The following is a 27,966-nucleotide window of genomic DNA, read 5'->3' on the forward strand; positions in this document are numbered from 1 at the left end:
ACAAATCAGCAATAGAATAGAAGGTATATTTTCATCTGAACATTTCTGCTATTGCAGTGCCTGGTTGATGAGCCCTGCTTTTGCTATAAATCCACATTAAATAAGTGATCCTGTTTTAACTGCAGACCCTCAATATGAAATACATGAGCAGCGTTGCTGCAAAAACTATAATACTGCGTTTATGAAATGCTTTGAACATTCCAAGTCATTAGGCCTAGGAATTTGTTATTGTTAACAGTTGTACCATCAATGCTGGTTTTATCCTAGCTATTCTAGTTGACAAGTAGGGCATATCAACAGTTGAATGTGGCATTGGATACATGCGAATATGGATCTTTTTGGTGAAGTGATGTCATAGTACATAATTTTCTCTCATTAAGCTGCTTCATTTTGATATAGCAAGATTACATGATATTAAGTAATATCTCTAAGATCATTCTGGAGATGTTAGTTAAATGGCAGCAATGCCTGTGACTGTCGTGTGCTTTGAATATCATATTAAACACACACTCTTCAAATTTGACTGCATTCACCAGACCATACCCAAATATCAAGCTAAAATTGAGAGAGGAGGAGGGAAGAAGACAGAGACAGACAGACAGACAGACAGAGAAAGAGTGAGCAAGAGAGAGCACAACCCTTTGAACAAGTCTTATTGTATTTAACCAATAAAGGACATTAGACATCAACCAACAAGATTTGATAATGTTCCTGATCACTTTGTTTATGATAATGTTATTTAAAGAAAAGCTGTAAGATCACAAATGCCAGAGTCAAGCTTGAAAAAAACCTGGAAGTTGTAATGAAAACGGAAAGGAACCTATGTAGAAGCTTCTCTAGAACAAGAAAATCATGACATCAGTTCAAAAACATGAAGCTTTTCTTCTTCAGTATTCTGTTTGTCTGGTTGCTTCTGGTAACTGCTGATGTGACTTACAGGGTAAAACTGGACAAAGCTATTTCAGCTTCATTGTGAAAGGTATCTTTCCTCACTTTTATGGCTTGCAGTGCTGGGTTTATTCCTTCCCAATTGCTACAGGGCTTCTCCTTTGGATCCATTTCTGAAATTGTGAGCAAATAAAACCAGTTCAATAACAATACAATGTGCCTGCCTGAAATACTTTTAAGAATTAATGAACAAAACCCCTATTCAGTTATTTAGGTACATTTCTACAAGTAAATACTAGATTCTTTACACAAGTTTTTAAAAATATATCACAGTAGCATACAGTCTGTTTTCCAATGCCAGTTTGGCTGCTTGAAAAGTTGCTCCTTATCTTTCTTCTGCTTCGTCTTTCAACAGTCTGATCAACTATTTCAGAGGGTTCTAGGCAACAGATTACCCGCCAGGGAATTTGTTTGGAAGACTAATTTAAATTGACTAGACTTTAAATGACTCACATTTTTCCTATCTTGTTTGGCTGTCTTCTCCAAAGCAATGAGAACCTCAACTTTAATGATAAAAGGAGACATTTTATTCCGGGGGGTGGGGATGGGGGGCTCTCAACTTCCTTTGGATGTTTTAAAAATCATTCTGGGTTAGGATCATTCTCAGTGTAATAGGAAAATGTTCTGCCTTTGTCAGCAATCCACTCAGTACATTCTATGAACAATGGGGCCAGAATAAGGAAATCGACGAATTCTCCTCCTCCGATGATCTGAGCCATTCCTCTGTCCATGAGCCAACCTTGAGTGGGTGTGGGCTGGTATGTCTCTGTTGAAATTAATGCAACACTGCTGATTTGTATCTGCTGAAGAGGTGAATCTAGGCATATTCTGCACGTATGTCACCCCTTAGAGAATACAGGAGGATAGGCAAACAGCCTCCTCTGCTAATCTATCCAATCTCTGCATTACAGATTTTCTAAAGGCAAAAGTATTTACTGAGTTTGGACAGAGCCAGGAGAGCTTAAAACAAACTGATATTGCAATCTTTTACCAAACTCTTCTGGAATATTAGTCAGTATTGTATTGTATAAATAGTGGCCAATCTCTTCCAGATCTTCTCTTCGTGTAGGAAATCACGTCATACCTCCTTGATCATTGGTGTACATTCTGTCAGTCATTCACAACTGGCTATTACATTATGTGTATCTGTGCTAAAATTCAGTTTATGAATTCCCTTTCCTTGTTTCGAAGTTAACTGAAAGTAAAGAACGTGGTTTGCTGTTAATAATTGCACTGCTGGGTGACACAGACCTCAGCAAACTTACTCACTTTGGATTTCTCCACCTGATCAAACTGAACAAGCAAAGTTTTTTCAAAGGGCCCTACAGGGCAACATGTACCTAGGTGAACCAACTGCCATTGTTTAAGGAACAAAGCCTTGAAGTTTGTCAATAAAGCAAGTAAAGCTGCAGTTTAAAGGGAAGAGGAAGATTGTAAAGGGACTATAAACTAGCCAGCTGAAGCAGGGTAAAAAGTCAGCTGGAAAGTTGAGAGAGGAAAAATGGGGAAGCAGAAGGCAGGGAACCAATATGTGATCCTTTTTTAAAAAACCAAAAAAAACCCATTTATTTTTACTTGCTTGCTGTTAATAAAACAATATTTTCCATACAAGATGAAATAGATACAGTATTTGAAAAATATCAAGAGTCTAGCCTGAAGTCTTTTTCAAGAATCAGGAATGATGTTTAGGGAGACATTCAGACCATAGATAATAAAATGTTTCTAGTCTTATTGAGAGCCTGTTTGGCCTAGTGGTTAAGGCACCAGACTAGAAACTAGGAGATCATGAGTTCTAGTCCCATCTAGTCAGTGCTTTTTTTGTAAAAGAAAAAGGTGCCGGAACTCACACATGTCATACAACCCGCCTTGCCTACCCTACAAGGTTCCATCCAAAAAAGGTGCCGGAACTCCGTTCTGAGCGTTCTATGAGAAAAAAAGCCCTGCATCTAGTCATGAAAGCCAGGTAGGCAACCTTCAGTCAGTCATTCTTTGTCCGCTCACCCCACAGGGTTGTTGTGGGGAAAATAGGAGGAAGGAGTATTAGATTAGATGTGTTCTCTCTGCCTTGAATTGTTTATAAAAAATAATAAAGCTGGGATATAAATAAATACCAGGAACATACAGAGTCAGCTTGCACTTCCAGTAATGAGGGTGGGAAGGGAGAGTACCATTTTCTTTCAGATCCCAACTTGAACACAGAGATAGACAAGATGAACTCCATTTCTGCAATGGGACTTCCCTTTTTCCAGCGTCTCATGATTAAATCCTTGGGAGCTTGGAAACTTCATGAGGAATGAGGGAAGGAAAAGAAAGCCTACCTTCTCCATTTCCCAAGCATGAGAATATTGAGCCGACGCTGCTGGTCGACGGGATTTGTAGGAGTCATTTTGGATTTGTTTGTTCGGGAAATGCATTTCTTTTAAAGAAATTGTATGTATAATGTTAATCTTTATCTACTGCCCAGAATCTCATTTATGAGATTGGCAACCATATATATTGATTTAAATAAATAAATACTGAATTGAATTGGCTTCTGTGCATAAAAATGATTTTCTCCTTTCTCCAGACAACATAGTCACACTATTTGGGCTGAGAAATTGGGAATGTCCCAAAGTCTCACAATCTATTTTATAGAATTGTTAGGATGAAAAGAAGGGAGAATCCCTTGCCTACCAATCTAAGCTCCAAACATCAAAGTGGGTTAGAAATATAATAATAAATAAAAAATCTGTATTGCAACCATTATGATGGAGAAATATCATAAAGTGAATGTTAACCTGGAAATAGTTGCATAACTGTTTTAGATGATTTTTCTGAATTTTCCATCCTAATCATTACCTCAAATCTATTTTACTTTTATTGTTCCTATAAAAATAGTTCAAAATTTAAGGAGAATCATTACAGTTTTAAACATTATTTAATATTTGACATATTTCTCCATTCGGAAGATAGCTGTTCTATCACTTAGAGTTTAAGTATTAAAAAATGAAAAATAAAGCCAAGATAATTATGATTGGATGAACATTGTATAGTGATTTTGTTTTACACTTTATAAGGAATAACCAAACTCCATTGACTTTAGATAAGATATACAATTTGATTTACATTCTGGACTGGACACAGCCATATATAATGGAAACAATAATATGGGAAGCTTCATTACTGCTCTAATGTTATCAGTTAATGATCCCTGTAAGGAAAACTGCTTTTCCAGAACAATTACCTTGTTCTAACAATTAACACACTTAAGGTGAGTCAAGAATACATCAGAAATAGGAAAAACTTCTTACGACCTGTTTCTGTGAAGACTTTTGGTCATGAACAAAAGCTAGTTTAGCTCATGAGGATTGAGCGTAACAGAGAATTTCTTCAAGGAAAAAACAAAGAAAGTCCAGTTGCCTTTTGAAAAGCACCTTTGGGACAACCATGGATGACTGAGAACCTTTAGAAGACACTAAGCTCAACACTTCTTTGTGAAGAAAAAGGCTGCAATTAGAGAAGAAAATGGGCTCTGCAAATCATGTAACCTTCCTTGGTTACAAGAATTTCCCTCCTTCTCAGATCCTACAAACGCAGAACTTCTTGATGCTGTTTTCAACTGTGACCAAGGTATTCTAGTGAAAGTTTTTGTGTGCCACTATATTTACTTCATTATTCATCATCAAAAGTTTATCTCATAGTCTACTGGAATTTGAGATATCATAAGACTTTTCAGCATTCAAGCAGACTATTTGTTCAAACTAAGCAAACCATGTGGGATCTAGGCAATAGAGCTAGCTAGCCTCAGCTTTGCCCAGCTTGGAGTTTTCGATCCTAGCTTGGCACTGCCGATTTCAGAATAATTTCTACAAATCAAGAGGCATAATGACATTTTTCGGTTTCACTACTGAAATCCACAGGATTCTCTTGTATGTAGCAGTAATTTATTTTGAACATTTATGGCATTATCAGAATTGTAGGGTAAGATGAGGGAATTTCCTTGCCTGTATAATTGGTATTGGATTTAGTATAGTCATGAAGCAAAAGTACAGGTTTTCACTCAAACAATAAGGCAACCAATGGTGATAATCTGCCCAATACTCAGTCATCCTGCATGCACCCAATTCTAAACAGAGTTAAACAGAGAAAAGTCTAATACTGATAGCAAGTGATGGTTTGACTACTAAAACTACACTGAAATCTGGTTTTATCTTTCTTGATATTTATTGCCTGATACCTTCACAGAGTTATTTTCTCTAATTCAGGGGTCCCTAATCTGTGGGCCATGGCCCACTACTGGGCTGCAGCCTATTGGCCACTGGATCAGCTGAGTGGCTGGCCGGTGCCTGCATGTGCCCCACACATGTGAGCACTGCCATGAGCACCTCAAGCGTTCACGGCCCTACTCGCACGAACGTTGTCACAAGCGTCGTGGACGTTCGTGGCTCCACTTGTGTGAGTGTTGCAGGTGTTTGCAGCCCCACTTGTGTGAGCGTTGAAAGCATTCCTGGCCCCACTCACCTGAACCCCCCACAAAACCATCCCTTCTTTCCCCCTTCCCTCCACTCTGGGCTGCCAACCCCAAAAGGCTGGGGAACTCTGCTCTAATTCTATTGAGAAAAAACGCAAATAACAGATGGAAGTACTGAAATATCAGATAGAAAACAGAATAAAAAGAAATTTATATTTAGTGGTGACTTAACCTTTTCATAAATTTTAAATGCTTTTAAAATAATAAAAGAAAAAAGCAAAAGGAACAAAACACAAAAATACTATACATTATAAAAATGGTTCAAAAAAGTACGTGAAAACAATACAGCAGAAAAAAATAAAGTGTAATATGTTCTTAGAACAATAAACAGCTACAATTCTATACACTGTATAATTATATATATAATTCAAACACACAGCATATAGTATTATTCAAAATCATGATAATAACTGTATACTATACACATATGCATATATACTTATATGATTATCATGCTTTTTAAAAACCTATTGTACTTTATATAAATGATTTATATTTCCAATGTTGCAATATCTGTCTTTTAGCTATAACAAGGGCAAAAGAGAATCCATTTATGTTGTCCAATTATCAGATTCCAGGTACCCTGATGATTTTCACCTCAAGTTCTTGACATGTGAATGAGGTGAGGTTATGCATGTTCTGAACCACTGCCTGGATGCCATGATGGAGTAGACAGGGTTGATTAAAAAACCTAGATCCTGACAAGATGGGTAGGTGGTTTCCACGAATGGATATTGGAGAGTTTGCCTGTTTTGAAGAAGTCTGTATTGTCTCCATGAGGACAGGGAAGAAATTTGAGAATGCTCATAGAGTCATTGTCACTGGAGGTCCAAGTAACTCTCTGGTTAAGACTACCAATATCAGCTTTCTAGAAGGAAACATCTTAGCTCCCATGATTCATACACTGGGAACCTCATTTTTAGGCAACTGTCATATGCTCAGTATGAGACTGTCCTTGTGCTTGGTCCAAAAGACACAGCTGGTATTCTTCTCTTCCTCTCTTTTTAAAAGTGAACTTGTTATTTTATACCTGATTTTATTTTCATTTATTTTAAAATGTTGTTTGTATGTTATTTATTTGATTGTAATCTCTTTTGCAATTTGTAATAACAGGAAATTGCATACAATTGCAGCAATAAATACTGAAATCATTTAAAAACAAAAGTTTAAAATTATGACTTGTCTAAAATAACTGAGTCTAAAGGAAAGAATGTGGAACACATCTGGCTTTGAAGGACATGGAGCATATGGTATTAAGGTCTCTTCTTCCAACTAAGTGATAGGCTCTTTAGGTCATATTATTTTTAAAATAGCAATGTACAAATCATTGTACATTAAGTGACTTCTGTGCCGATTAGGCCAGAAAGAGACAGAAATAGAATACAAGACTGCTTGACCTATCAGTTGTCATGATTTAATATTGTAAACAAGATCCGGTGTCCTTTAAATTTCTTTTTTTTCCCCTCTATAAAACTTTGTGCTTTCCAGATTGATTTATTTTTTCCTCTCACTCGCCCTCCCTGAATATAGTAGAAACTGTCATGCCGCCAAGCATAAGATAATCAGGTATTTTATCTTGCACAACTACATGACTTCTAGTAGCCATAGAGCCACCACATGGACTGCAATTGATCTCACTAATGGCTACCTGCATTAAGTGATCTCACCTGTCCATATTGCCCAAGGAAAGAACTAGATACTGTAACTAATCTCTAAATTTCCAGTATGGACAATAGTAGAAGCTTTGGTGGAGCATTTTGGCCATGGAAAAATGATCGTCACACGCTTCAAGGCAGAGTTGTTTTTAAGTCTTCTCCCTTCCCCACACTGATCTGCCACTTGTATAAAGACCATATAAATATCTGTCAGATTTTTTCTTTTATCTGAAAATTATTACCTGTGAAAACATACCAGTATTTTATTTGATAGAAATGCCTTTGCTATTAATGCTAGAGGATATGTTTAAACAGTTTTTTATTTCCTTATGTCTTGGCTCACATGTGAGACTGTGATATATAGCATAAGAAGCGTGTACCTCGTTAAATGTGAAAACACCACAAAGCAGAAAAAGAATATGTTAGATTGCACAACAATATGAGCAATAATGCAGAGAGTCACAATACTCAATGCTCCAACCTTTTGGGCACCATGGACTGGTTCTGTGGAGAACAGTTTTTCTGTGGACCGGGTGGGGGAGGCGTGGTTTCGTGGTTCTGCATGTGCATGGATGGGGCTTTGCTTACTTGCACGGACCAGTTCCTGGTAGACTGTGGACCAGTGCCGGTCCACGGACTGGGAGTTGGGGACCCTTGCTCTAAAGGATATTCAATCACTTGAGTGCTAAACTTTGCAACCTTGGACAAATATTACTTACAGATGACTACAGTGCCGGGTTATTTTGGAAAACAGATCAAATTAAGAAAAGTTCAACATCTCTGGTTAGGTTATTTATGTAAAACTGAAGGGACATAGAACTCAACACAAGATGCTAGTCCATTCTAGATATTTTAACATGTTTTCTTTCTTGGTGTGGGAAACCAATTGCCCTGGGACTTGCTTCAAACATTGAAAAGTATCCCTATGGCTGTTTATTTTGAAAACAGTTTCAGATCACAGCAGCACAGGGGGACAAAGGAAAGGAACCCCTTCTGATTCACCAATATTTTTGCACCATGTTGCAAATTGTTTTGAAATATTTTATCTGCTCACGGTGAATTCTGTGTGCTCATGGTTTAGCTTATCTTGAACATACTTGCAGAAAACCCAAGGGTTTGGCAAGGTTTAAGCTCTGTAGAATACAGTTGGAACACGTTTTCTCTAATACCTGTTAGAATGAGGATTATCATTATCTGTACTAAACCTGGCTCTGTACAGAAATGCAGGAACAAAACATCAGAAAGAGAATTGCTCAGTTATCAGAATTGCTTCATGATAAGATGGAAAAAGCTTTAATGATTCTGTGTAGTTCCGCCTTCTTTGCAACACATTCCTCACTATGTTTACTTAGAAGGAAATTTGAGCAAGTTCAATGGCACTTATTCCTTACAAAAACGTGTTTAAGATTGTTGTCTTAAAGCTTTTCCAAGGCAAGTCAAAACAGATCTCTCCCCCCCATTCCTTATATAGAAATAGCTAAACTGATTAATATGTCCAGTTTAGGAGGCTAGGACCTCCTTATAAGTCTGTGTAGCTGTAATTCTCTCTTCCAACACCACTCCATTAGGGCTGCAAAACATCAAAGAATCGTGAGAGTTAATGTTTTCTTTCTCTTTGCTGCCATCTAGTGTTCATCTGGAGTTTTGTAATCTAAATATGATAGCTCTACACTCATTTTCCCCCACCCCATTTCTAACAGTGTTTAATTTGCTTAATATTAGAACTATTCCTAGTTAAGCATGCTATCTTACCCCATAGTGGGAGGGCCTTCTCTGTGGGCGCTCCGGCATTATGGAACCAACTGCCGGTGGAGCTCCGGATGGCACCGGACCTCCGAACTTTCCGTCGTGACCTGAAGACCCACCTATTTGAAATAGCTGGTCTGGCCTGACGGGGATGGGTTTTAATAGTTGTTTTAGATTTGTTCACTGTTTTTAACTGGGCATGGGTTTAATCTTTTTTTAATTTTTGTATTGTCTTTTTTATATATGCCCTGTGAACCGCCCTGAGTCCCCACCAAGGAGAAGGGCGGTATATAAATTAAATAAAACTATAAACTATAACTAAACTATAGTTAAACTATATTTGTTCAAATTTTGCCCCAACCTGGTGACTTCAAGTTATAGCGTGTTTGGTTATAATGTCTTTATCCATCAGGTTGATGGGGTTGATGGGAATTGAAATCCTTACATGAGGAAGGTGCCAGTTGAAAAGGGCTGGTGTAAGTGCACTAGAATCTGGCAGATTTTGTTCCCCACCCCATGCCCCAGCCAGGCTTGTTCTGTTTCAACGGATTGGTTGTGGTCCTTGTTATCTCCCTCCAGCTTTTCCTGTCAAATTTTCAATTCATTATTCCACTGACTATCTGCAAAATGTGAAACAACCACCGGAAAGAAATAAAGAAAGTGCATGACACACATTTATAAAAAGAGCAAGCTGGGAACTGTTCAGTTCTTGAAGGGGGAACCAGTGTGGGGGCAGAGAAGCGAGAAAATATTTCTATGACCATGACAAAACCCAAAAGTAACCAAATATTTCTGAAGTCTAAGCCAAGAGATACCAGGATACCCTGACTTTCCCAAGAAATCCTTGTTTGACTGATGTTTACTAAGTCCATGAACTTTAATGGCTTTTTAAAAATAATGTGTCTTGAAAACGGATCCTGTATCCTGTAACAAATGAAGGGATAGCAGATAATTTCCATTTTAGAAGTCTGAGAGGGCAAATACATCAGGCACAGATTTCTAGAGAGAAATAAATGGGAGAAACGGTTAAATAAAAGCAGGTGAAGGACTATGAGAGCAAAGCAGGAAATAGCAGAGGTCTGAATGCTCTAAAAGAATGTTTGGGCTTTCCTCTACCTACCCTTGGGCACTGGCAGGAGTTGCTCTCCACCCACTCCTCTTCCTTATCTCTATCAGGCTTGAAGAAACACAGTTCTGAAGGCCACAAACTCCATCAGCCTGAGTAAATCCTCAGCAATGCTGAGCAGGCTGAGGGAATCTTAGGTTAAGCAGCTTGCAAGTAGGAAAAGTAAGCAGTATCCATTTCAATAAGGATGAATGAATAAGAAACATCTTCAAGTGCCAGAAATAGTCTCTAAGCAACCTAATACCATTCTAAAAGGTAAAGGTAAAGGTTCCCCCACACATGCGTGCTAGTCGTTTCCAACTCTAGGGGCCGGTGCTCATCTCTGTTTCAAAGCCGAAGAGCCAGCGCTTGTCCAAGGACGTCTCTGTGGTCATGTGGCCGGCATGACTAGACGCCAAAGGTGCACGGAACGCTGTTACCTTCCCACCGTAGTGGTCCCTATTTTTCTACTTGCATTTTTACGTGCTTTTGAACTGCTAGGTTGGCAGAAGCTGGGACAAGTAACAGGCGCTCACTCTTTTACGTGGCACTCGGGATTCGAGCAGCCAAACTGCCGACCATCTGATCAACAAGCTCAGCGTCCTAACCCACTGAGCCACCGCGTCTCTAATACCATTCTACCGAGCATTAAAAATATATATATCAAAAGCCAGGAAAATGTACTCTTGGCATACAGTTCTTCTAAGCTGCACATTTTTTTTTTACAAAAATCATTTGTAAAAGGAGGAAACTAGAAAGCCATCTCTGAGGTAAAACTGAGGCTGTACTTTGTTTTTCTTTTGGAATGTTTTTTTTTTAAATTAGAGCTCAAAGTAACACATCAAAGCAGCTGGTAACTCTAATGTACACTGAAGCATGGAGTTGCAGCAAAGGGTCCATTGCTTGAGGCATCTTAACCTAGACACCTTTGGAAAGAGCAAGGCATAAAATCAGACCCAGTTGGGCTTTCTCTCCTCCTTACAGAAGTTTTATTGCTAATGGGGACACCCCCCCCCGATATTTTTATATTTTAATTTTGTTTTTCCGATTGTTGTTACTTTTAAGCTGCTTTGGCAAGGTTTCTGTCTTGAAAGGCAGGATATAAATAACAGCAATCATCCTTGTCCTCATAAAATCAAGAATTATTTGCCCAATTAGCTTGAAATTGGACATGGAAAATCTTCTATGTGACAGTAAAGTTTATTTGGCTAGTTTACAGAAAAACTCAGGAAAAACTGGTAAAGCTAGAGTTATGTCGCTTTTATGTTCTGAAAGGCTTTCCTATGGTGAATTGCTTGTGCATTTGTGGCCTGCTTGTAAAAGCCACCAAGAAAGCATTTCCCTATTAAATAATATGGAGACAGTAAGAATAAGGCCATAGAAGAAGGATCTAAAACTTTAGTTGGTTGATATGAGAACAGCTTCTTCAAAATTCTTCAGAATTAATCTACACAGAACCAAATTCAAAAGTTAAGTATTAATGTTATCTAGACAACCAAGTTCAAATAGATACATTGTGCCAAACCACAGTGAGGTTAGACTTCAAGTAGGTGCATTTTGTACTAATGGAAATCTTTAAATTGTATTCCAACAATGCAGCCTAACTGCTTTGCCACCACTGGAAGTGAAGTACAAGTTGGATGTAGATACATTTTTAGCTTTCAAACTATCCTCTACATGTAAGAGCAAGGACGTCTGCTATATGCTTCTACATACCTTTTAAATGTTTTATCCTGACAAATCATAAATCCTGAAAGGAATGCTCAAATTCACATCTTTTAGCTGTAGGGATATTTATTTATTATTTTAATTTTGAGACTACCTGATTCCATAGCAACTTGGGGTTCTTTACTGATAAAAATTTAAAAAAAATACATAAAGAGAGAGAAAAAAAAGAAGATAGTTAACATCCAATACCATCCAATGTTGCTTGAACCCATTCTAAGTCAGGACCTGGGAGAATAACGAGATGTGGGGTCCTTGGTGCCCTCTGAGCTTAGTTGTTTTTTTGCAGACCAAACTAGGTAACATCATCAGTACTGGTAGGGAGAGGGATTTGCTCTCTCTAGTAGCATTGAAGATATTACCTAGTTTGGTAATGAAACATTTGCAAAAATCCAACCAAGCTCAGAGAGCATCAAGGACCCCACATTTCAACCCTGATCTACAAATATTCGGAACAAACACATCTTAAGCAATGTAAGAAAGGTCAAAGGGTGAGAACTGTACAAATTTCTGGTGGACATCCAACAGGGTACCGAGAAGATATGCTTCCTAGGTCCCATAGATGGAGCATGCCCATCTAGATGACTTGATTAGATGGGTAGAAATATGCAGCTGAAACAGTCTTCAAAAATAGCCATTTTCTCCATTCCAGTTTTCCTCTAGGTTTTCCCACTGTGGCCTAGAAGCCGTAGGAAGTAACTAGTAAATTTCCTTTCAAAAGAAAGGAAGTCTGTCTGTTTTCCCTTGCATCATCATCTGCTTCCTTTTCTGTCCACATATTGTCCTGTATTCTCAGAAACTGACATCTCTCAAGTTCTGAATGTTTTCTCTCCCCCCTCCCCAGTGGTTTGGGAAGTAAAGCTATGTTTGAATCCGGTACAATCACATTGCTGGAAACCCTGGAAATCAGCATAATGCCTGATTTCAATCCTACATTCTACAGGGGGGGCTGAGATTGGTCCTCTTTCCTTACACTGGTTCTCATTTAAGTATTTTATTATTTGAAATTTATTTTTATTTTTTATTTTTTATTTTAATTCCATTTATATCCTGCCCTTCTCCGAAGACTCAGGGCGGCTTACAAGCTTAGCAGTAGCCTTCATTCTATTTATATGCCTGCTTATTAGGGCTTTCACACACACCCCAGCGGCATTATTACAAAGTCAGCTTATTGCCCCCAACAATCTGGGTCCTCATTTTACCTACCTCGGAAGGATGGAAGGCTGAGTCAACCTTGAGCCTGGTGGGATGCGAACCTGCACTAATTGCAGGCAGCTGGTGTTACTTAAGGAGGCATTAGCCCACTGCTACACCAAGGCTCTTTGACAAGGGCTTGCTTGTAACTGCTTTCGATATAAGTTAACCAAGAACCTTTTGAACACAAAAACAATAACCAAAATAACTCAGTCTGTTTGCAAATCTCACATGGTGTTTGCACACTGGGTTCATTCGTTTATTTCCATGCTTTCAATAGGATTCTGAATGCAATGGATAAGTCTAAGAAAACTACTCTTTAAATCACTGCCTGTTTCAGAGCAGGCCCAGCTATGGAAAGAATGGAAGATATGCCTGAGTTGCCTAGTGCCTCTGACCTTGTGACCTCTGAGTTCTATATACTAGGAAATGTGTTCTTCCTTTGCTACGCTTTTCTTTTCTAAACAAAAATGGGTTTGTATTTACCAGGTTCCTTCTGGGATCCGGTTGTCTTCTTTTTGAGTGACTATTGCCTTCTGGTGTTATGGAAGTACCATTATATCGTGGATCAGTATTCAGATAGCATGGGTTAGTATTGCAAGCAATCTTTAATTAAATGTTTATGCAGTCTCCTGCAATTCTTCCAAAGAAAAGAAAAGCAATTTTGTGTAATTTCAAACCATTCATTCCTTTTCCTGCAGTTTTGTGGCTGAAAGATTATCTTGCGCTAATCTGTAGCTGTTCTCAGCCCGCTGTAAGTCAAAAGACTTGGTCAGAATTCCATCTGTTCAAATTGTGCAATATATTGTGTATGCGCACGTGGACACGTGCACGCACACACAGAGTTATATATAACTACTAAAATGTATGCTGTTATAAAGGTAAATATTGTGCCACATGATAATACAAAAGTTATATACAATGTCAGATCCAGTAAATAAAAGTAATATTTTGAAGCATATACAGTGGTGTTTACTTGTGTTTGTTCTATTATTTATTTTTTAAAAATAAGTATGAAGGTTAGTATTTTATGATTAAAACCAACATGCAACAGAAAAAAAAAAACCTTTTATTCTTTAACCCCTAGAAAGCATGTTCTACTTTATGTGCTGTACAGGGCACAAACATAGTAAACACTTAACAAATTTTTAGGGAGGATTAAATTTGTCTGTTAAATTCAGATTTAAATTAATGATATAATTTACCACATTTGCAAAATTTATGTCATGCAAGTGATAATATAAATCAGGGCTTTTCAACCTTTTCACCCACTTTTAGGATATGGCAACATCCAAGTACCACCAGTCACCTAGCAAGGTGTCAAAAACTTGATGACCCAAAAAAAAAAGTGATGAAGTACAGGTAGTCCTCGATTTACAACAGTTTGCTTAGTGACTGTTTGAAGTTACAATGGCACTGAAAAAAGTTCCCCCCAAGCCACAGCCGAGCAAGACACCTGCCTGCCTGCCTGCCTAGCGGCGCTCTTCCTCCTGTCCGAGGTTTTCATAGTTGTGAGCATTTCTGTTGAGGATTGGAGGTGGGGGTGGGGTGGGGGTGTGTTAGGTTTTTATTCCCCCTGCTTGCTGGGTGGTTGCAGCAGGTTTTGGTCACTTCACATGACCCTGGGACACAGTGACCGTCATAAATGTGAATCAGTCTCCAAGCATCTAATATAAATCACAAGACCCTGGAGATGCTGCAACATTCCAGCTGATCGGCACTTTTAGCTCCAGGATCAGCGCCGAGCTCCAGCTGGAGCCTGGCGCTAATCCTGGCGCTTTCACTGAGCCCTGACAGCCCTGCAGTTCCAGCCATCTCTCACTCAGGCTTGTGCGGTTCAGCTCATTCCCCTCCCCTGCTACTTTTCTAGGATGGTCGCGTACCACCTGCCAGGTGGCAATGTACCACAGGTGATACCCGTACCACTGGTTGAAAAGCCCTGATATAAATGATGTAAAAACAACAATTGTGTGGATATGCAAATGATGGAAACTGATGCAAAAAGTGTAAATTGTTAGCTGGGCTACTTTGCTTTGCTCTGGAAACAATAGACTTTGTTGATTGAGGATGATGTTTGAATGAAGGTAACAGAATGAAGGTAACAGAAGTCCAAATAATCAAGGTTTTAATAAGAATTTTCTTCACAACTGAAACAAGTACAGCTTCTTTTTTCATTATTAAGGAAACAGACATGTCCAAACCTGGCCTCCCTGAACACGATCCCTCGTGTCTATGTTGGGCATAGAATCCTATAATGCTTAACCTTGTGGCTAGTTTTCAATCAATCATATTAAGCTTGGCATGGAATGTACACCCCAAGATCCCTGTTTTCTGATACTTGTCTTTGCTGTTCATTTTTGTTTTTGTTTTCCCTTTAGAAAGGGTATTTTGGGGTGGATAAAGATTGTGTCTGTGCTGCAGACTCTGTTATTGCTATTTTATAGACACACATAGTGGCAGAGGGAGGGGGGTCACCCGGACAAATTTCAGGGATTCCATCCTCCCAGTGATTGGCTCCAGCCTCAGAAACAGTCTCCTTCACATACTCAGACTGCCCCCTCCTATTAGTTTTGAAGAGCCATGAAAAAAAACAAAGTTCTTTAGAGAGCCATTTGCAGACGGAAATTCTGCAAAATTCTGCTGCCCAAATATATGACATAACTGGACCTTGCCATTGTTTATGTTATTACCTTTTTAACATCTGAACTTTTATGTTATTATTTGTAATAATTCAATCTTCAGAAATGAAACACCCTACTCTTGAAGTAAATAAATAAATGACTAATCAAAAGCATTAATTTTTTTCCCATTCCTTTCCTTGTTGTTTCTACAGATACCAAATATTACTCAATGCATCTCAACTGTAACTTTTATTTAATAAGTACAACAATCCATTGTGAAATAAACTTTTTTTAAAGGAAGTTGTTATATAAACTATCACAGCTGTACAAAACAGGCTATTGCAGTCTGAATGATTAAGTAGAATGCAGTCAGAGCCATGAGCAATATCAGGGGCACAGATACACTTCAGATAAGCAACTAAGTATAACTTTAAGACAGATTTACAACAGCCTAAAAAGAGAAGACAAGAGGCTGAAACCCTAGAAAGAACAATACAGGTCATCCTCGACTTACGACCACAATTGAGCTCAAAATTTATGTTGCTAAGTGAAAAATTTGTAAAATGAGTTTTGCCCCATTTGACGACTTTTCTTGCCACAGTTGTTAAATGAATCATTTTATTTGTTAGTAATAAATAAGTTAGTAATATGGTTGTTAAGTGAATCTGGATTTCCCACTGTCTTTGCTTGTCAGAAGGTCGCAAAAGCTGATCATATGACTCCAGGATGCTGCAACCGTTATAAATGTGAACCACTTGCCAAGCATTTGAATTTTGATCATGTGACCATGGGGATGCTGCAACGGTTGTATGAAAAAATGGTCATAAGTCACTTTTTCCAATGCCATTGTAACTTTGAATGGTCACTAAATGAGCTGCTGTAAGTCGAGGACTACCTGTAGTCCAATTTTGTCATGCCTCTGCATGTGGTTCAGTCCACGATCCTTCTTGCTATTTAGAAAAGCTGAAAATTATTACTCCTTAGTTCCCCCTGATCTTTGGCAGGCTACAAAAAAGTTTTAACCTGTGGTATTAAAAATATGGAATTTGTGGTCCATTTTCCAATTTCCCTGGGGCAAGAGCAAGCCTAAAACCTTACAAAGCACGTCCCCAAAAATTCTTTTAAATCTGGCTTGGGAAAAGTGGAAAAGGCGTGTCATATCTTCCTATACAGTATATTCATGTTAAGACTTTTATCAGCATGATCGGTACCATCTTCTCTGAAACAGAGGAAACAGAATATGTGGGCAACTTTTTACTTTTGGGAGCTGAGTGATAGATGTCATGTGCATGCTTCTCTTATGTGACAGAGCAATTATTTACGGGCTGAGTCCTAAACAGTCTTCTGCAAGTCAGTGGAAATGAGTAGCTTAAATCCCACTGATTTCAATGGGTCTACTCTAAGTAAGTTGTTGTTGTTAGCTGCGAAGTCGTGTCCGACCCATTGCGACCCTATGGACAACGTTCCTCCAGGCCTTCCTGTCCTCTACCATCTTCTGGAGTACATTTAAGCTCACACCTACTGCTTCAGTGACTCCATCCAGCCACCTCATTCTCTGTCATCCCCTTCTTCTATTGCCCTCGATCTTTCCCAGCATTAGGCTCTTCTCCAGTGAGTCCTTCTTTCTCGTTAGGTGGCCAAAGTATTTGAGTTTTAGCTTCAGGATCTGGCCTTCTAAAGAGCAATCAGGGTTGATCTCCTCTAAGACTGACCGGTTTGATCGCCTTGCAGTCCAAGGGACTCGCAGGAGTCTTCTCCAGCACCAGAGTTCAAAGGCCTCAATTCTTTGGTGCTCAGCCTTTCTTATGGTCCAACTTTCACTGCCATACATTGCAACTGGGAAGACCATAGCCTTGACTATACGCACTTTTGTTGACAGGGTGATGTCTCTGCTTTTTAGTGTGCTGTCTAGATTTGCCATGGCTTTCCTCCCGAGGAGCAAACGTCTTTTAATTTCTTGGCTACAGTCCCCATCTGCAGTGATCTTGGAGCCCAGGAAAATAAAATCTGTCACTACCTCCGTTTCTTCCCCATCTATTTGCCAGGAATTGAGAGGACCAGATGCCATGATCTTGGTTTTCTTAATGTTAAGTTTCAACCCAAGTTTTGCACTCTCCTTCTTCACTCGCAACAAGAGGCTCTTTAGTTCTTCTTCACTTTCTGCCATTAGAGTGGTATCATCTGCATATCTTAGGTTGTTGATATTTCTTCCGGCAATCTTAATTCCAACTTTTGATTCATCTAGCCCTGCCTTTCTCATGATGTGCTCTGCATATAAGTTAAATAGGCAGGGTGACAGTATACAGCCTTGCCGGACTCCTTTCCCAATTTTGAACCAATCAGTGGTTCCGTGTCCAGTTCTCACTGTTGCTTCTTGACCCGCATATAGATTTCTCAAGAGACAAATAAGATGGTCTGGTACTTCCATCTCTTTAAGAACTTGCCACACTCTAAGTAAGACTAACCCTTAATGCACACACACATACCCATATTAAATTAAAGATAAAAGCTAGGGAGAAAGAGAAATATAGCGAAAGAAACATCAAGACTTAGTTCTTGTTAATTTCATGTTGTCAGAGGAACAGTTCATGTAAGATTTATGTGTTTCCCCCCACCTGTGAACTTTAAGGTAAACCTCAGCCAGAGACTGCTACATTCCTCATAAACCCTTAATACAGCCCACTTCTGCTTTTCCAAACTGCTTTCTCATTATTCAATAGCACATTTTTCCATAGCACTCTGTTCTTGTTTATACATGCTTGCTGCAGTCCCAAATTGGATTTTTTGGTCCTGCAGTAAAAACACCTGTATTTTATTAAGACACAGAAATTATGTTCCTCCTCATTTTTCCTGAAGTTGAATTAACTCTTTACAGACCTTGCTTTTGTGTGTCTGCTCTTGCATCTGACCCAAGGTATTGTCAGAGATGCACTTGATGGCCAGGAAAGCATGGGATTTGAGATGAGAAGAATGTATTGGAGTAGGAGGAGAAAAACTTATTCCCTCTTGGCTTGATTTATTTACTAGAAATCATATTCTAGCAAAGGTCTGGCTGGGAATCCCAGGACTTGCAGAAGTCTCAAAATTCAACATGATGAAACTTCAGAATTTTATCTGTGGAACCAACTTCAAAACTGTCCTTGAAGGTCCCTTCCAACTTTTTTATTATTATTATTGTTGTTGTTGTTATTATTATTATTGAAGGCTGAAATGCTTAAAACTGATGACAGACTCTAAAAAAATTTCAAAATTTTAGGCAAATGAGGAGCAAAACAAAATGGCATGATCTATATACTACTAAAACTCTTATTCCCATAACTTTTAATTGGGTAAAAAGGTAAAGGTTTTCCCTGTCCAGTCATGTCTGACTTCAGGGGGTGGTGCTCATCTCTGTTTCTTAGCTGAGGGAGCCAACATTTCTTTGGTCATGTGGCCAGCATGACTATATGCTGAAGTGCATAGAGTGCTGTTACCTTTCCAACAAAGTGGTACCTATTTATCTACTCACATTTGCATGCTTTCGAATTGCTAGGTGGGCAGGAGCTGGGATGGGTAACAGGAGTTCACCCTGTTGTATGGCACTTGGGTCTCAAACCCGAGCCGTCAGCTTTCCAGCAGAGAAGCTCAGCATCTTTAATCGCTGAGCCATCATGCTTCCAAGTGTGTGAAATGGTGCATCAAATGATAACAATCAAATGGGTCCACTTACAGAATGCATCCAAAATCTGGGACCTATGACTCCCATAGAATTGAAATTTGGCCAATTTTATAAAACAATTTAAGATGTAGCATTTATCATAAAAAAGTTCATGACATAATACAAAATGCTATAAAACATTTCCTGTGGTGATACTTGACTGTGCTGTATAGTTCAACATGTGCTATCTCCAAGGCAGATGCATCTCTGAATGTATCCCAACTTTTCTAGTGAAGGAAATTGGATCATTATTGAAGGCACTGAAGAATCTGGTAAGGAAATATCTCTGAAAAAATGACCCAACAGATCGTGGGTTGTCTAGTCTTTATATAAAAGCACTTAAAACATTCACACCCTAAATCTAAGACATGGTGGAGCTTTTCTTGTTTGGGCTATGAGTGGAGAATATACCAGAATTGGAAGTGCTCTGAATTTTGGGAACTGTGGGCACAATATATTTGTAAGTCATTAGTTATGGAAAAGTAAGAATACACCATCTGTATTGCTTTGTTATACAAAGTTTTCTTATGCTATATTATTATTATTGTTGTTGTTATTTTTATTCATTTCCTGAATGTTGGTGCTAGATGGAGAGATGATAGAAAAAGCATTACTTTAAGATACTAAGTGTTCAAAACTCAAAAGATTAAGCCAGTGCCAGTGAACTAATAGAAAACCTCTATTAAAACCCGCTCTAGTTTGATTTTTGGGGGTGGGCCTAATATAAGCCCTACCCCCCAAATAAGCCCTAGTTTTGGGGCGAGGTGCATTCCTAAAAATCAAGCTAGGCCGGGGATGAGGTGGTGGAGCTGTCCCACACGCCCTGTACCTGCTTACCGTTGTAGCCAGGCCTCCCATGAATCAACACCTGCCTCGCCAGTCCACTCCTTCTGCATTGCCCCCTGGACTGCATTTCGCCATCAGAGGCCTTCCGGAAAGGCCTCTGCAGCTGAGAACTGAGCTACAGATTCAATCCATAGCTCAGTTCTCCGCTGCATAGGCCTTTCTGGAGAAATGGAGGCTGGGGGGGGCACCGCACACGTCAATCCGGAGCTCCATTCTCAGCTGTAGAGGCATTTTCTTCGGCCGCAGAAGAAGTGGGCCAGTTAGGCGGGGTTGACGGTGCAAGGTGAGACTGTGGAAAAGACACTCCCCGTAAATAAGACCTAGTGCCTCTTGTGGAGGGAAAAAAAAGACCGGGTCTTATTTTGGGGAAAATACAGTAGATGCTAATGGCTAAAAAATATAATTAAAGATAGTAAAAAACCAGAAATGTGGAAACCATTGTGATTTGAATGTTTTACTCTGAGCTGGAGTAGAATAAGGTACTGTTGACTTCAAGATTTTGGCACTTGTTCATTTGTCCACCTCCCCACTATAACTGTTGTCTTCAGCTAATCAATACAATTAGTGTTTTTGCCAAGAAATAAATGGTCACTTCTTGCATTTCTAGACAACATTCTTCCAGTCTCTTTTATTTTCAGACATTCTACAAAAACATATTTTAATAGGGAACTTATCAACTGGATGATAGATATCAACTGTTAAGGCATGTTTTCAAAATCTTCATACACAGTTGTAGTATCAAGAAAAAAATCTTATTTCAAGTTTATTATATTAAAATGTACTTTACAAAACAAGCATTTTGACTGCAGCAAAAAAACAACACCAATGGAAAATCTTAAAAACAAGCAGGATCCTTAAGCAAGAAAATGCAAAATGGAAATTTGAGATGGACAGAAATATGGTCAAAAATACATACTGTACTTATCTGGGACAAGTTTAAATCTCCAGGAGCAAATGATTTATATCCTACGGTATTGCTAATGGCCTGGTGAACTGATTAGTTATAAGATGAACAGAGGAGGGCAGATGCTGCTCCTCTTTGTAAAAGAGGGAGAAGATCCATGAATATGGATCAGAAGAATAGCCCAGCATCAATATGTGGAAAAATTCTAAGAGATATATCTAATCCCTTTGAAAACAAACACACATGGAATTGTTAGGAACAAGTCTTGACAGATTAAGCTTAACGTATTTTTGGCCAACATAATGTCTTTCCTTGGGGAGATGTTCTAGATAAATTATATTTTGATTTCAGAAAATATTTTACAAAGTACCAAATTATATTCTGATGACCACTACTAAGATATGGATTGGATAGCAATGCTGTTCAGTGAATATATCAGCGGCTTTCATACTCAAAGTGTGTTTATCAGTATTTCCACATCACATTTGTGTCAAGAGGGACGCTACAAGTTTCAGCCCTAATTTCTGTATCTTCAACATGCTTCTTAATTATCTGAATGAAGAAGTGGAGAGAACACTTATCATATCTGCAGACCACATAATATTGGACAAAATAGATACATTTTTGAAAACAGGAGTAATGTATTCTCATGCCACTTGCGGCATCCCCTCCCCCCGGAGTACACGGGTGTGTCAAGTGGGCGAGGACCATTTGCTGGTCTCCTTCAGGGGATGTTGCCTTTCTTTATTCCTCCCGGAGGGCGACCCTTTCCCAGCTGCGTTTCTTGCCTGTTTGTCGTTGCCACCTGTGTGCGCGGCTGGCATGGATGGCTACCACAAAGTTGTAGATCGGCTGCCAGCCTGTTTTTTACCCTCTCTTCTCTCGTCCCTTTTCCTCCTCCTTCTTTTCTCTTCGGTGCAGCTCCAGCAGACTCTTCCTCCTCCCAAGAATGTGTCTTTTTTTTCTCTCCCTTTTCTGCCAAAACTGCCTCCTTTTATATCCCTTCTTATCGCTGCCCCCCTCCTCCTCCTTTCGCTTTTGGATAGCCGGAAATGCCGATCCCGGGGTCTTTGCCTCGGCCCAGCAGCCCTGCAGCTCCCGAGGACTCTCTCACAGCAAGTCCTGTACTGTGCTGCTTTGGCTCATTCCCTCCCCCGCTACACTTGGCTAGGCTGGGCTGGGCCGCGTACCACCTGCCACGTGCCAATGTACCACTGGTGGTACGCGTACCACCAGTTGAAAAGCCCTGTTCTAGAGGGCGTTAAAGCCCTGTCTCTTCCTAGGCTTCAAGATAGGGCAGTGGGAGCCCCTTGGTGGATATATGATATAGTTTGCTATTGCTGACCAGATTTGCTATTTTGTTTAATATTTAACATATTCTAATTTGATTGTATATCTCAAAAATAAGACCAGGTCTTATATTAATTTTCGCGCCAACAGGCGCATTAGGGCTTATTTTCCCATTAGGAGTTATATTTGGGGAAATACAGTAATAAATGTACCTATCTGGCTTACAATCTTAACTAGGGCTTATTTTGGGGGTGGGGCTTATATTACAGGCATCCTGAAAAATCATATTAGGGCTTATTTTCCGGCTGGGTCTTATTTTGGGGGAAACACAGTATACTAATATACTGAATATATTGAAAACTGAATATGTGGTGGCAGTTATTATATGGTTGCAAAAATGGCAAATGCAATGTGAGTGGGCATTGGCTGGGAAGTTCATGGGAAGTAATTATTTCTACTTCAGACCCCAGCACAGATATTTTAGGCATCATACTTTAAAAGAAAACTTCAGACAAACTGTGACATATTCTGAGATGGGAAATGAAAATCATCACAGGACTAGAACAGATTTATGAAAAGAAACTGGGGGAATTGGGAATATTTAACACTTTTCAAATAGCTGAGAAGTTGCAGATAGATACTTTCTATATTGTCACCAGATACCAGTACCCATTCTTTGCTATTACAAAGTAATATAGATTTAAGTTACAAAGGTGTTACAAAAAAGTTGCTAAGAATAAGAGCTATTTCACAGTGGAACCAGTTTCCAATGGGCTGATCAACCTTCCTTCAGCTGATACAGACAAGAGGCTGGACAGTCATCAATTGGAGATGCTTTAATTTGGATTCCTTACACTGAGCAGAGATGATTTGATCATTAAAACAGTCCCTTTCAATTCTGTGATTCTACTATTTTAAATGTCTAAGTGCTGCCACAAATTTTTAACTTGCTGTTATACAATTAAGGGTAAGCACAAGCTAGTTGCTCCAGAAAGATCCAAGATTTATAAACAGACAATGTATCTGGGAAATATCACATAAATATGGAATTGTAAACTGCTAAGCTGCAAACTATACACAAACAATTTTGATGACGCACATGAGTTGAGATTACTATTGCAAGTAGACTCTAGAGTACTTGGTTGTTAAGAGAATCAGGGTGCTGGCTGAGGGAACCTTTGGTCTGATCCACTAGGTCATTTTAAATCTTTAATTACTGTTTGTCATCAATTATAAAACCAACCAACCAACCAAACATCAACTGGTAGGCCAAGTTAGTTCTTTACAAAAACAATAATTCTAAAGACAAAGATAATATATACTTCCAAGTTCTCCAAGTGTAGGTTCCCAAAGAAGCCAATAAGCAAAACAATGGAGTAAAAACAATAGACATTTAGTGCAAAAAACCCCCCACCTGTCAATCAATATGAGATGAGAATCAAAGAACTGTCTGGCACAAGGAGCTGATCTTTATATTGTGACATGGCACAAGCAAATGTGTTCAGGGAAGAATCCATGCTGTCTGATACAAATGGATCTTCACTAGACTGCCTGCCTCACACCTTCAGAATCCAGAAATGAAATTGTTCTAGCCAATATCCAAAACAATGCATGAATGGTCTCTTGTGGCCAATGATATCTGGGATACTAATTTCTTAAACGCAGCCCACCAGTTCATATGTTGGGCCATTTTTTCATCTGAAGGAGCTTCCAATATGGCATTGGGAAATGGTCTGCTATGTAATGGAACAAGAATAAAATTTCCTACTGGACTGACTAAACCTAACTTCTGTATGCCTAAAATAAACTTTAAGATCCTGGCCTCCATTTAGTCAATACCTTTTAAAGCACAGTACAAAAAGTCTAAGTAAAACATAGGAATAAAAGAAAAACCTGGCAAAAGGCTCACAGAATAATAATAATAATAATAATAATAATAATAATAATAATAATAATAATAATAATAATAATAATAATAATGAGGAGGAGGAGGAGGAAGATACCTTGGAGGTCATCTAGTCCAACCCCCTGCTCAGGCAGGAAACCCTATACCATTTCAGGCAAATGGCTGAAATCTTAAACACCAAAGTCTTAAACACCAAAATGAAAAAAAGTTTTCATCCAATATGATGAAAACTTGGGATGTACAAGATAGAAAATTATCCTGCAGTTGATGACAGCAGAGCCTGCAAACAGCTTTCCTTAACCTACTGCCTTCCAGATGTATTGGATTACAACTTCCATAATCCTCACCTAATCAGGAGAGCACCTATTTGGAGAAGCCTGGCTTACTAGGCACAAGACTTTTAGTGCCACTTATACATGTGGAAATTTTAAAAAACAAATCACATTGCTCTACACACATAAACAATCTTTCATAGTATTTCAGTATAATTGTATATAAAGCTGTTACAGAACCTCATTGGTTCTAAAAGCTATAATTTGCATTTGCTTGTAAACTGTGGCTTAGAATCATTTCGTATCAGAGAGGCAAGATGTGTGCAAATTAAGAAAAGCACATGGCGTCACCACTAATTTACATACAAATGTAAACCTCACTACTTATGAAGTATGCAGAGCCTTGTTATTACAAAAAGTAAACTGCATTGATTCATCTGTTATTTATGCAGCCACCCAAACAGGACATTTCCTTTCACTAATACCTCGTTGGGCAGAATAGTGAGGGTTATAAAAGCCAGTGACTGACATCTGTTCCAAAACGGGCTTGTAAGGATTCTTCATAGGTGGCCTGGCCACTTGGATTAAAATCCAACAGTAATGTACACTTTGTCATTTCTGATGTGGGATTTTATGCCATGTGGCAATCTATTCTATAGTCCCCCAACATGTGTGTATGTGTGTGTACATACATACAAAACAAACACAGAAAAATAAAGCAGTTTAGAGATTGCTTTTATTTAGTTCTCTGAGTGTATTGTATTGCAATATTAGAACTACTTTTACTATGTATGATTTCTCCGTGAAAGAATGCTGGAGGAAACAACCTATTATATTCACATTTTACTCTACTGTACAGTATTACACTACAGCAAATTTGCAAGGAATGGCTACAGATTTTCAAGCATAGGATTGTTGTGCTGTACTGATGTTAAGAAAAATGTGAGCAAGCTGCTAGCTATAGAAGGTAATCCAAATTTAAAACATAAGTGACCATGTTTTGCTTTCATATTATTTTTGTCCCTTATTGCCCCCATTCTAAATTCTAGTACAGTCATTTTAAGTAGATATCTATGCCCTATCTATACAATTGTATACTGCTTTTCTTTCTTTTCAAAGAACTCTTGTAATAAACTTTTTATAATTGATTCCAATAGACCAATCAGGTTTCATCCAATTTGCTACAAAACATGATAAAATATTTATTTATTTATTTTATTTTATTGGATTTGTATACCGCCCTATTCCTGTAGGACTCAGGGCGGTTTACAGGGCAGTTAAAACCATGAATACAAAAAATTAAAAACAAAATAAAACAATTAAATTAAATTCAAGCCCCAAGAGTAAATCTAAAACCCAGTTAAATTAACAACCCCACAGTCTGGACCAAACAGATCGAAGAGCCAAGTTTTCAGGTCCTGGCGAAATTAGCGAAGGTTGGGGGCAGTCCTAAGTTCTGTGGGTAGTTGGTTCCATAGGGCAGGCGCACCCACAGAGAACGCCTTTCCCCTGGGAATAACTCGCCGGCATTCATTAACCAGCGGTACCCTGAGAAGGCCCTCCCTGTGGGGGCGCACAGGACGATGGGAAGATGATGCCGGCATCAGGTGTTCCCTTAGATAGTCTGGACCCAAGCCATTTAGGGCTTTATAGGTCATTACCAGCACCTTGAATCTCACCCGGAGGGCAACTGGAAGCCAATGCAACTCACGGAGAAGAGGTGTTACACGGGAGTATCGGGAAGCTCCCATCAAAACTCGCACGGCTGAATTCTGCACCAGTTGAAGCCTTCGGGTGGTCCTCAAGGGCAGCCCCATGTAGAGGGCATTGCAGTAGTCTAACCGGGAGGTCACGAGCGCATGAGTGACTGTACGTAGAGCATCACGGTCCAGATAGGGACGCAACTGGCGCACCAGGTGAATCTGGGCAAAAGCCCCCCTGGTCACGGCTCCTATATGATCTTCCAAACTGAGCCGTGAATCCAGGAGGACTCCCAAGTTGCGAGCCCTATCAATGGGGGGTAATACCTCATCCCCTATTGTTAATGATGGAGAAGGCTGGTCAGCCCAAGATGCCGGTATGAACAGCCACTCAGTCTTGTCAGGATTGAGACGAAGCCTGTTTCTCCCCGTCCAAACCCGGACCGCCTCCAGGCAACGGGACATCACAGTGAGGGCATCATTGGGTTGGGTCGGGGTGGAAAGAAAAAGTTGGGTATCATCAGCGTACTGGTGATACCCCACCACAAAACCACGAATGAGCTCACCCAGCGGCTTCATGTAGATGTTGAACAGGAGGGGAGAGAGGACCGACCCCTGAGGGACTCCACAAATGAGAGATTTTGGGGTGGACCTCTGTCTTCCCGTCAACACCGACTGCGAGCGGCCCAGGAGGTAGGAGGAGAACCACTGTAAAACGGTGCTTCCCACTCCCAGCCCCCTGAGACGCTGCAGTAGGATACCATGGTCGATGGTATCAAAAGCTGCTGAGAGGTCTAATAGGACTAGGATAGAGGAACAACCCCTGTCCCGAGCCCGCCAGAGATCATTCACCAGTGCGACCAATGCCGTCTCTGTGCTATGTCCAGGTCTGAAACCCGATTGGTACGGGTTGAGATAATCAGTTTCCTCCAGGAACAGAGGAAGCTGATGCGCTACCACACTCTCAACAACCTTCACCAAAAAGCAAAGGTTGGAGACAGGACGATAGTTATTTAAAATCTCCAAGTCCAGGGTGGGCTTCTTGAGGAGTGGCCTCACCACTGCCTCTTTCAAGGCAGAAGGGAAAATACCCTTGCTCAAAGAAGCAGTTATTACTGCCTGGAACCAGCGTCATGTCTTCTCCCGGGCTGCATAAACCAGCCAGGAGGGGCACGGGTCCAATAAACAGGTGGTAGAGCTCAGCCTCCTCATGATCCTGTCCACCTCATCGGGGGGGTCATAGGATCGAACTCAGTCCAGATAACACTTTCAAGACCACTCGAATCTTCCCTGTCAGATTCTGTCCAGTCAGAGTCCAAGCCGGCCCGAATCTGAGCAATTTTATCCGCAAGATGACGACTGAACTCCTTGGCCTGTCCCTGCAAGGGATCCTCCCTCTCCTCCCGATGAAGGAGGGAGCGAGTAACCCGAAACAGGGCGGCTGGGCGATTATCTGCGGACGCGATGAGGGTAGTGAAGTAATTAGACTTCGCCGTCCTCATTGCAGCGAGATAAGACCTTGTAAAGGCTCTTAGTCGCAATCGGTCAGGCTCAGATCAGCTGGATCTCCAACAGCACTCTAGACTCTGTCTCCGACGTTTCATCTCCCGGAGCTCCAAAGAAAACCATGGAGCCCACCGGGATCTGCGTCGGGTTAGGGGTCGCAAGGGGACAACACGGTCGACTGCCTCAGTGGCAGCCCTTTCCCAGGCATCCACTAAGGCGTCGGCCGAGCTGTCAGTGAGGAGATAGGAACAGACCCAAGCGCCATCTGGAACCCAAGCACCATCTGGAACCGATCATGGTCCATTAGGTGCCTGGGGGCGGAACCACCTGGTCGGTTCCGC

The 27,966-nt window shown here is 39.9% G+C and overlaps 1 protein-coding gene across 1 annotated transcript in view; it reads right to left on the minus strand.

Moving 5' to 3' along the window:
• Positions 1-683: 683 nt before the first annotated feature.
• Positions 684-27,966, minus strand: part of RAD51B (RAD51 paralog B) — a 370,273-nt gene continuing 342,990 nt past the window's right edge. The window contains exon 11 of the mRNA XM_083348506.1: positions 684-1,061. Within this exon, the coding sequence (XP_083204632.1) occupies positions 934-1,061 (128 nt within the window). The 3' untranslated portion in view covers positions 684-933. The remainder of the gene's footprint in view (positions 1,062-27,966) is intronic.

The sequence above is a fragment of the Vipera ursinii genome, assembly GCF_947247035.1.
Source record: "Vipera ursinii genome assembly, chromosome: 1".
Lineage (NCBI taxonomy): Eukaryota > Metazoa > Chordata > Lepidosauria > Squamata > Viperidae > Vipera > Vipera ursinii.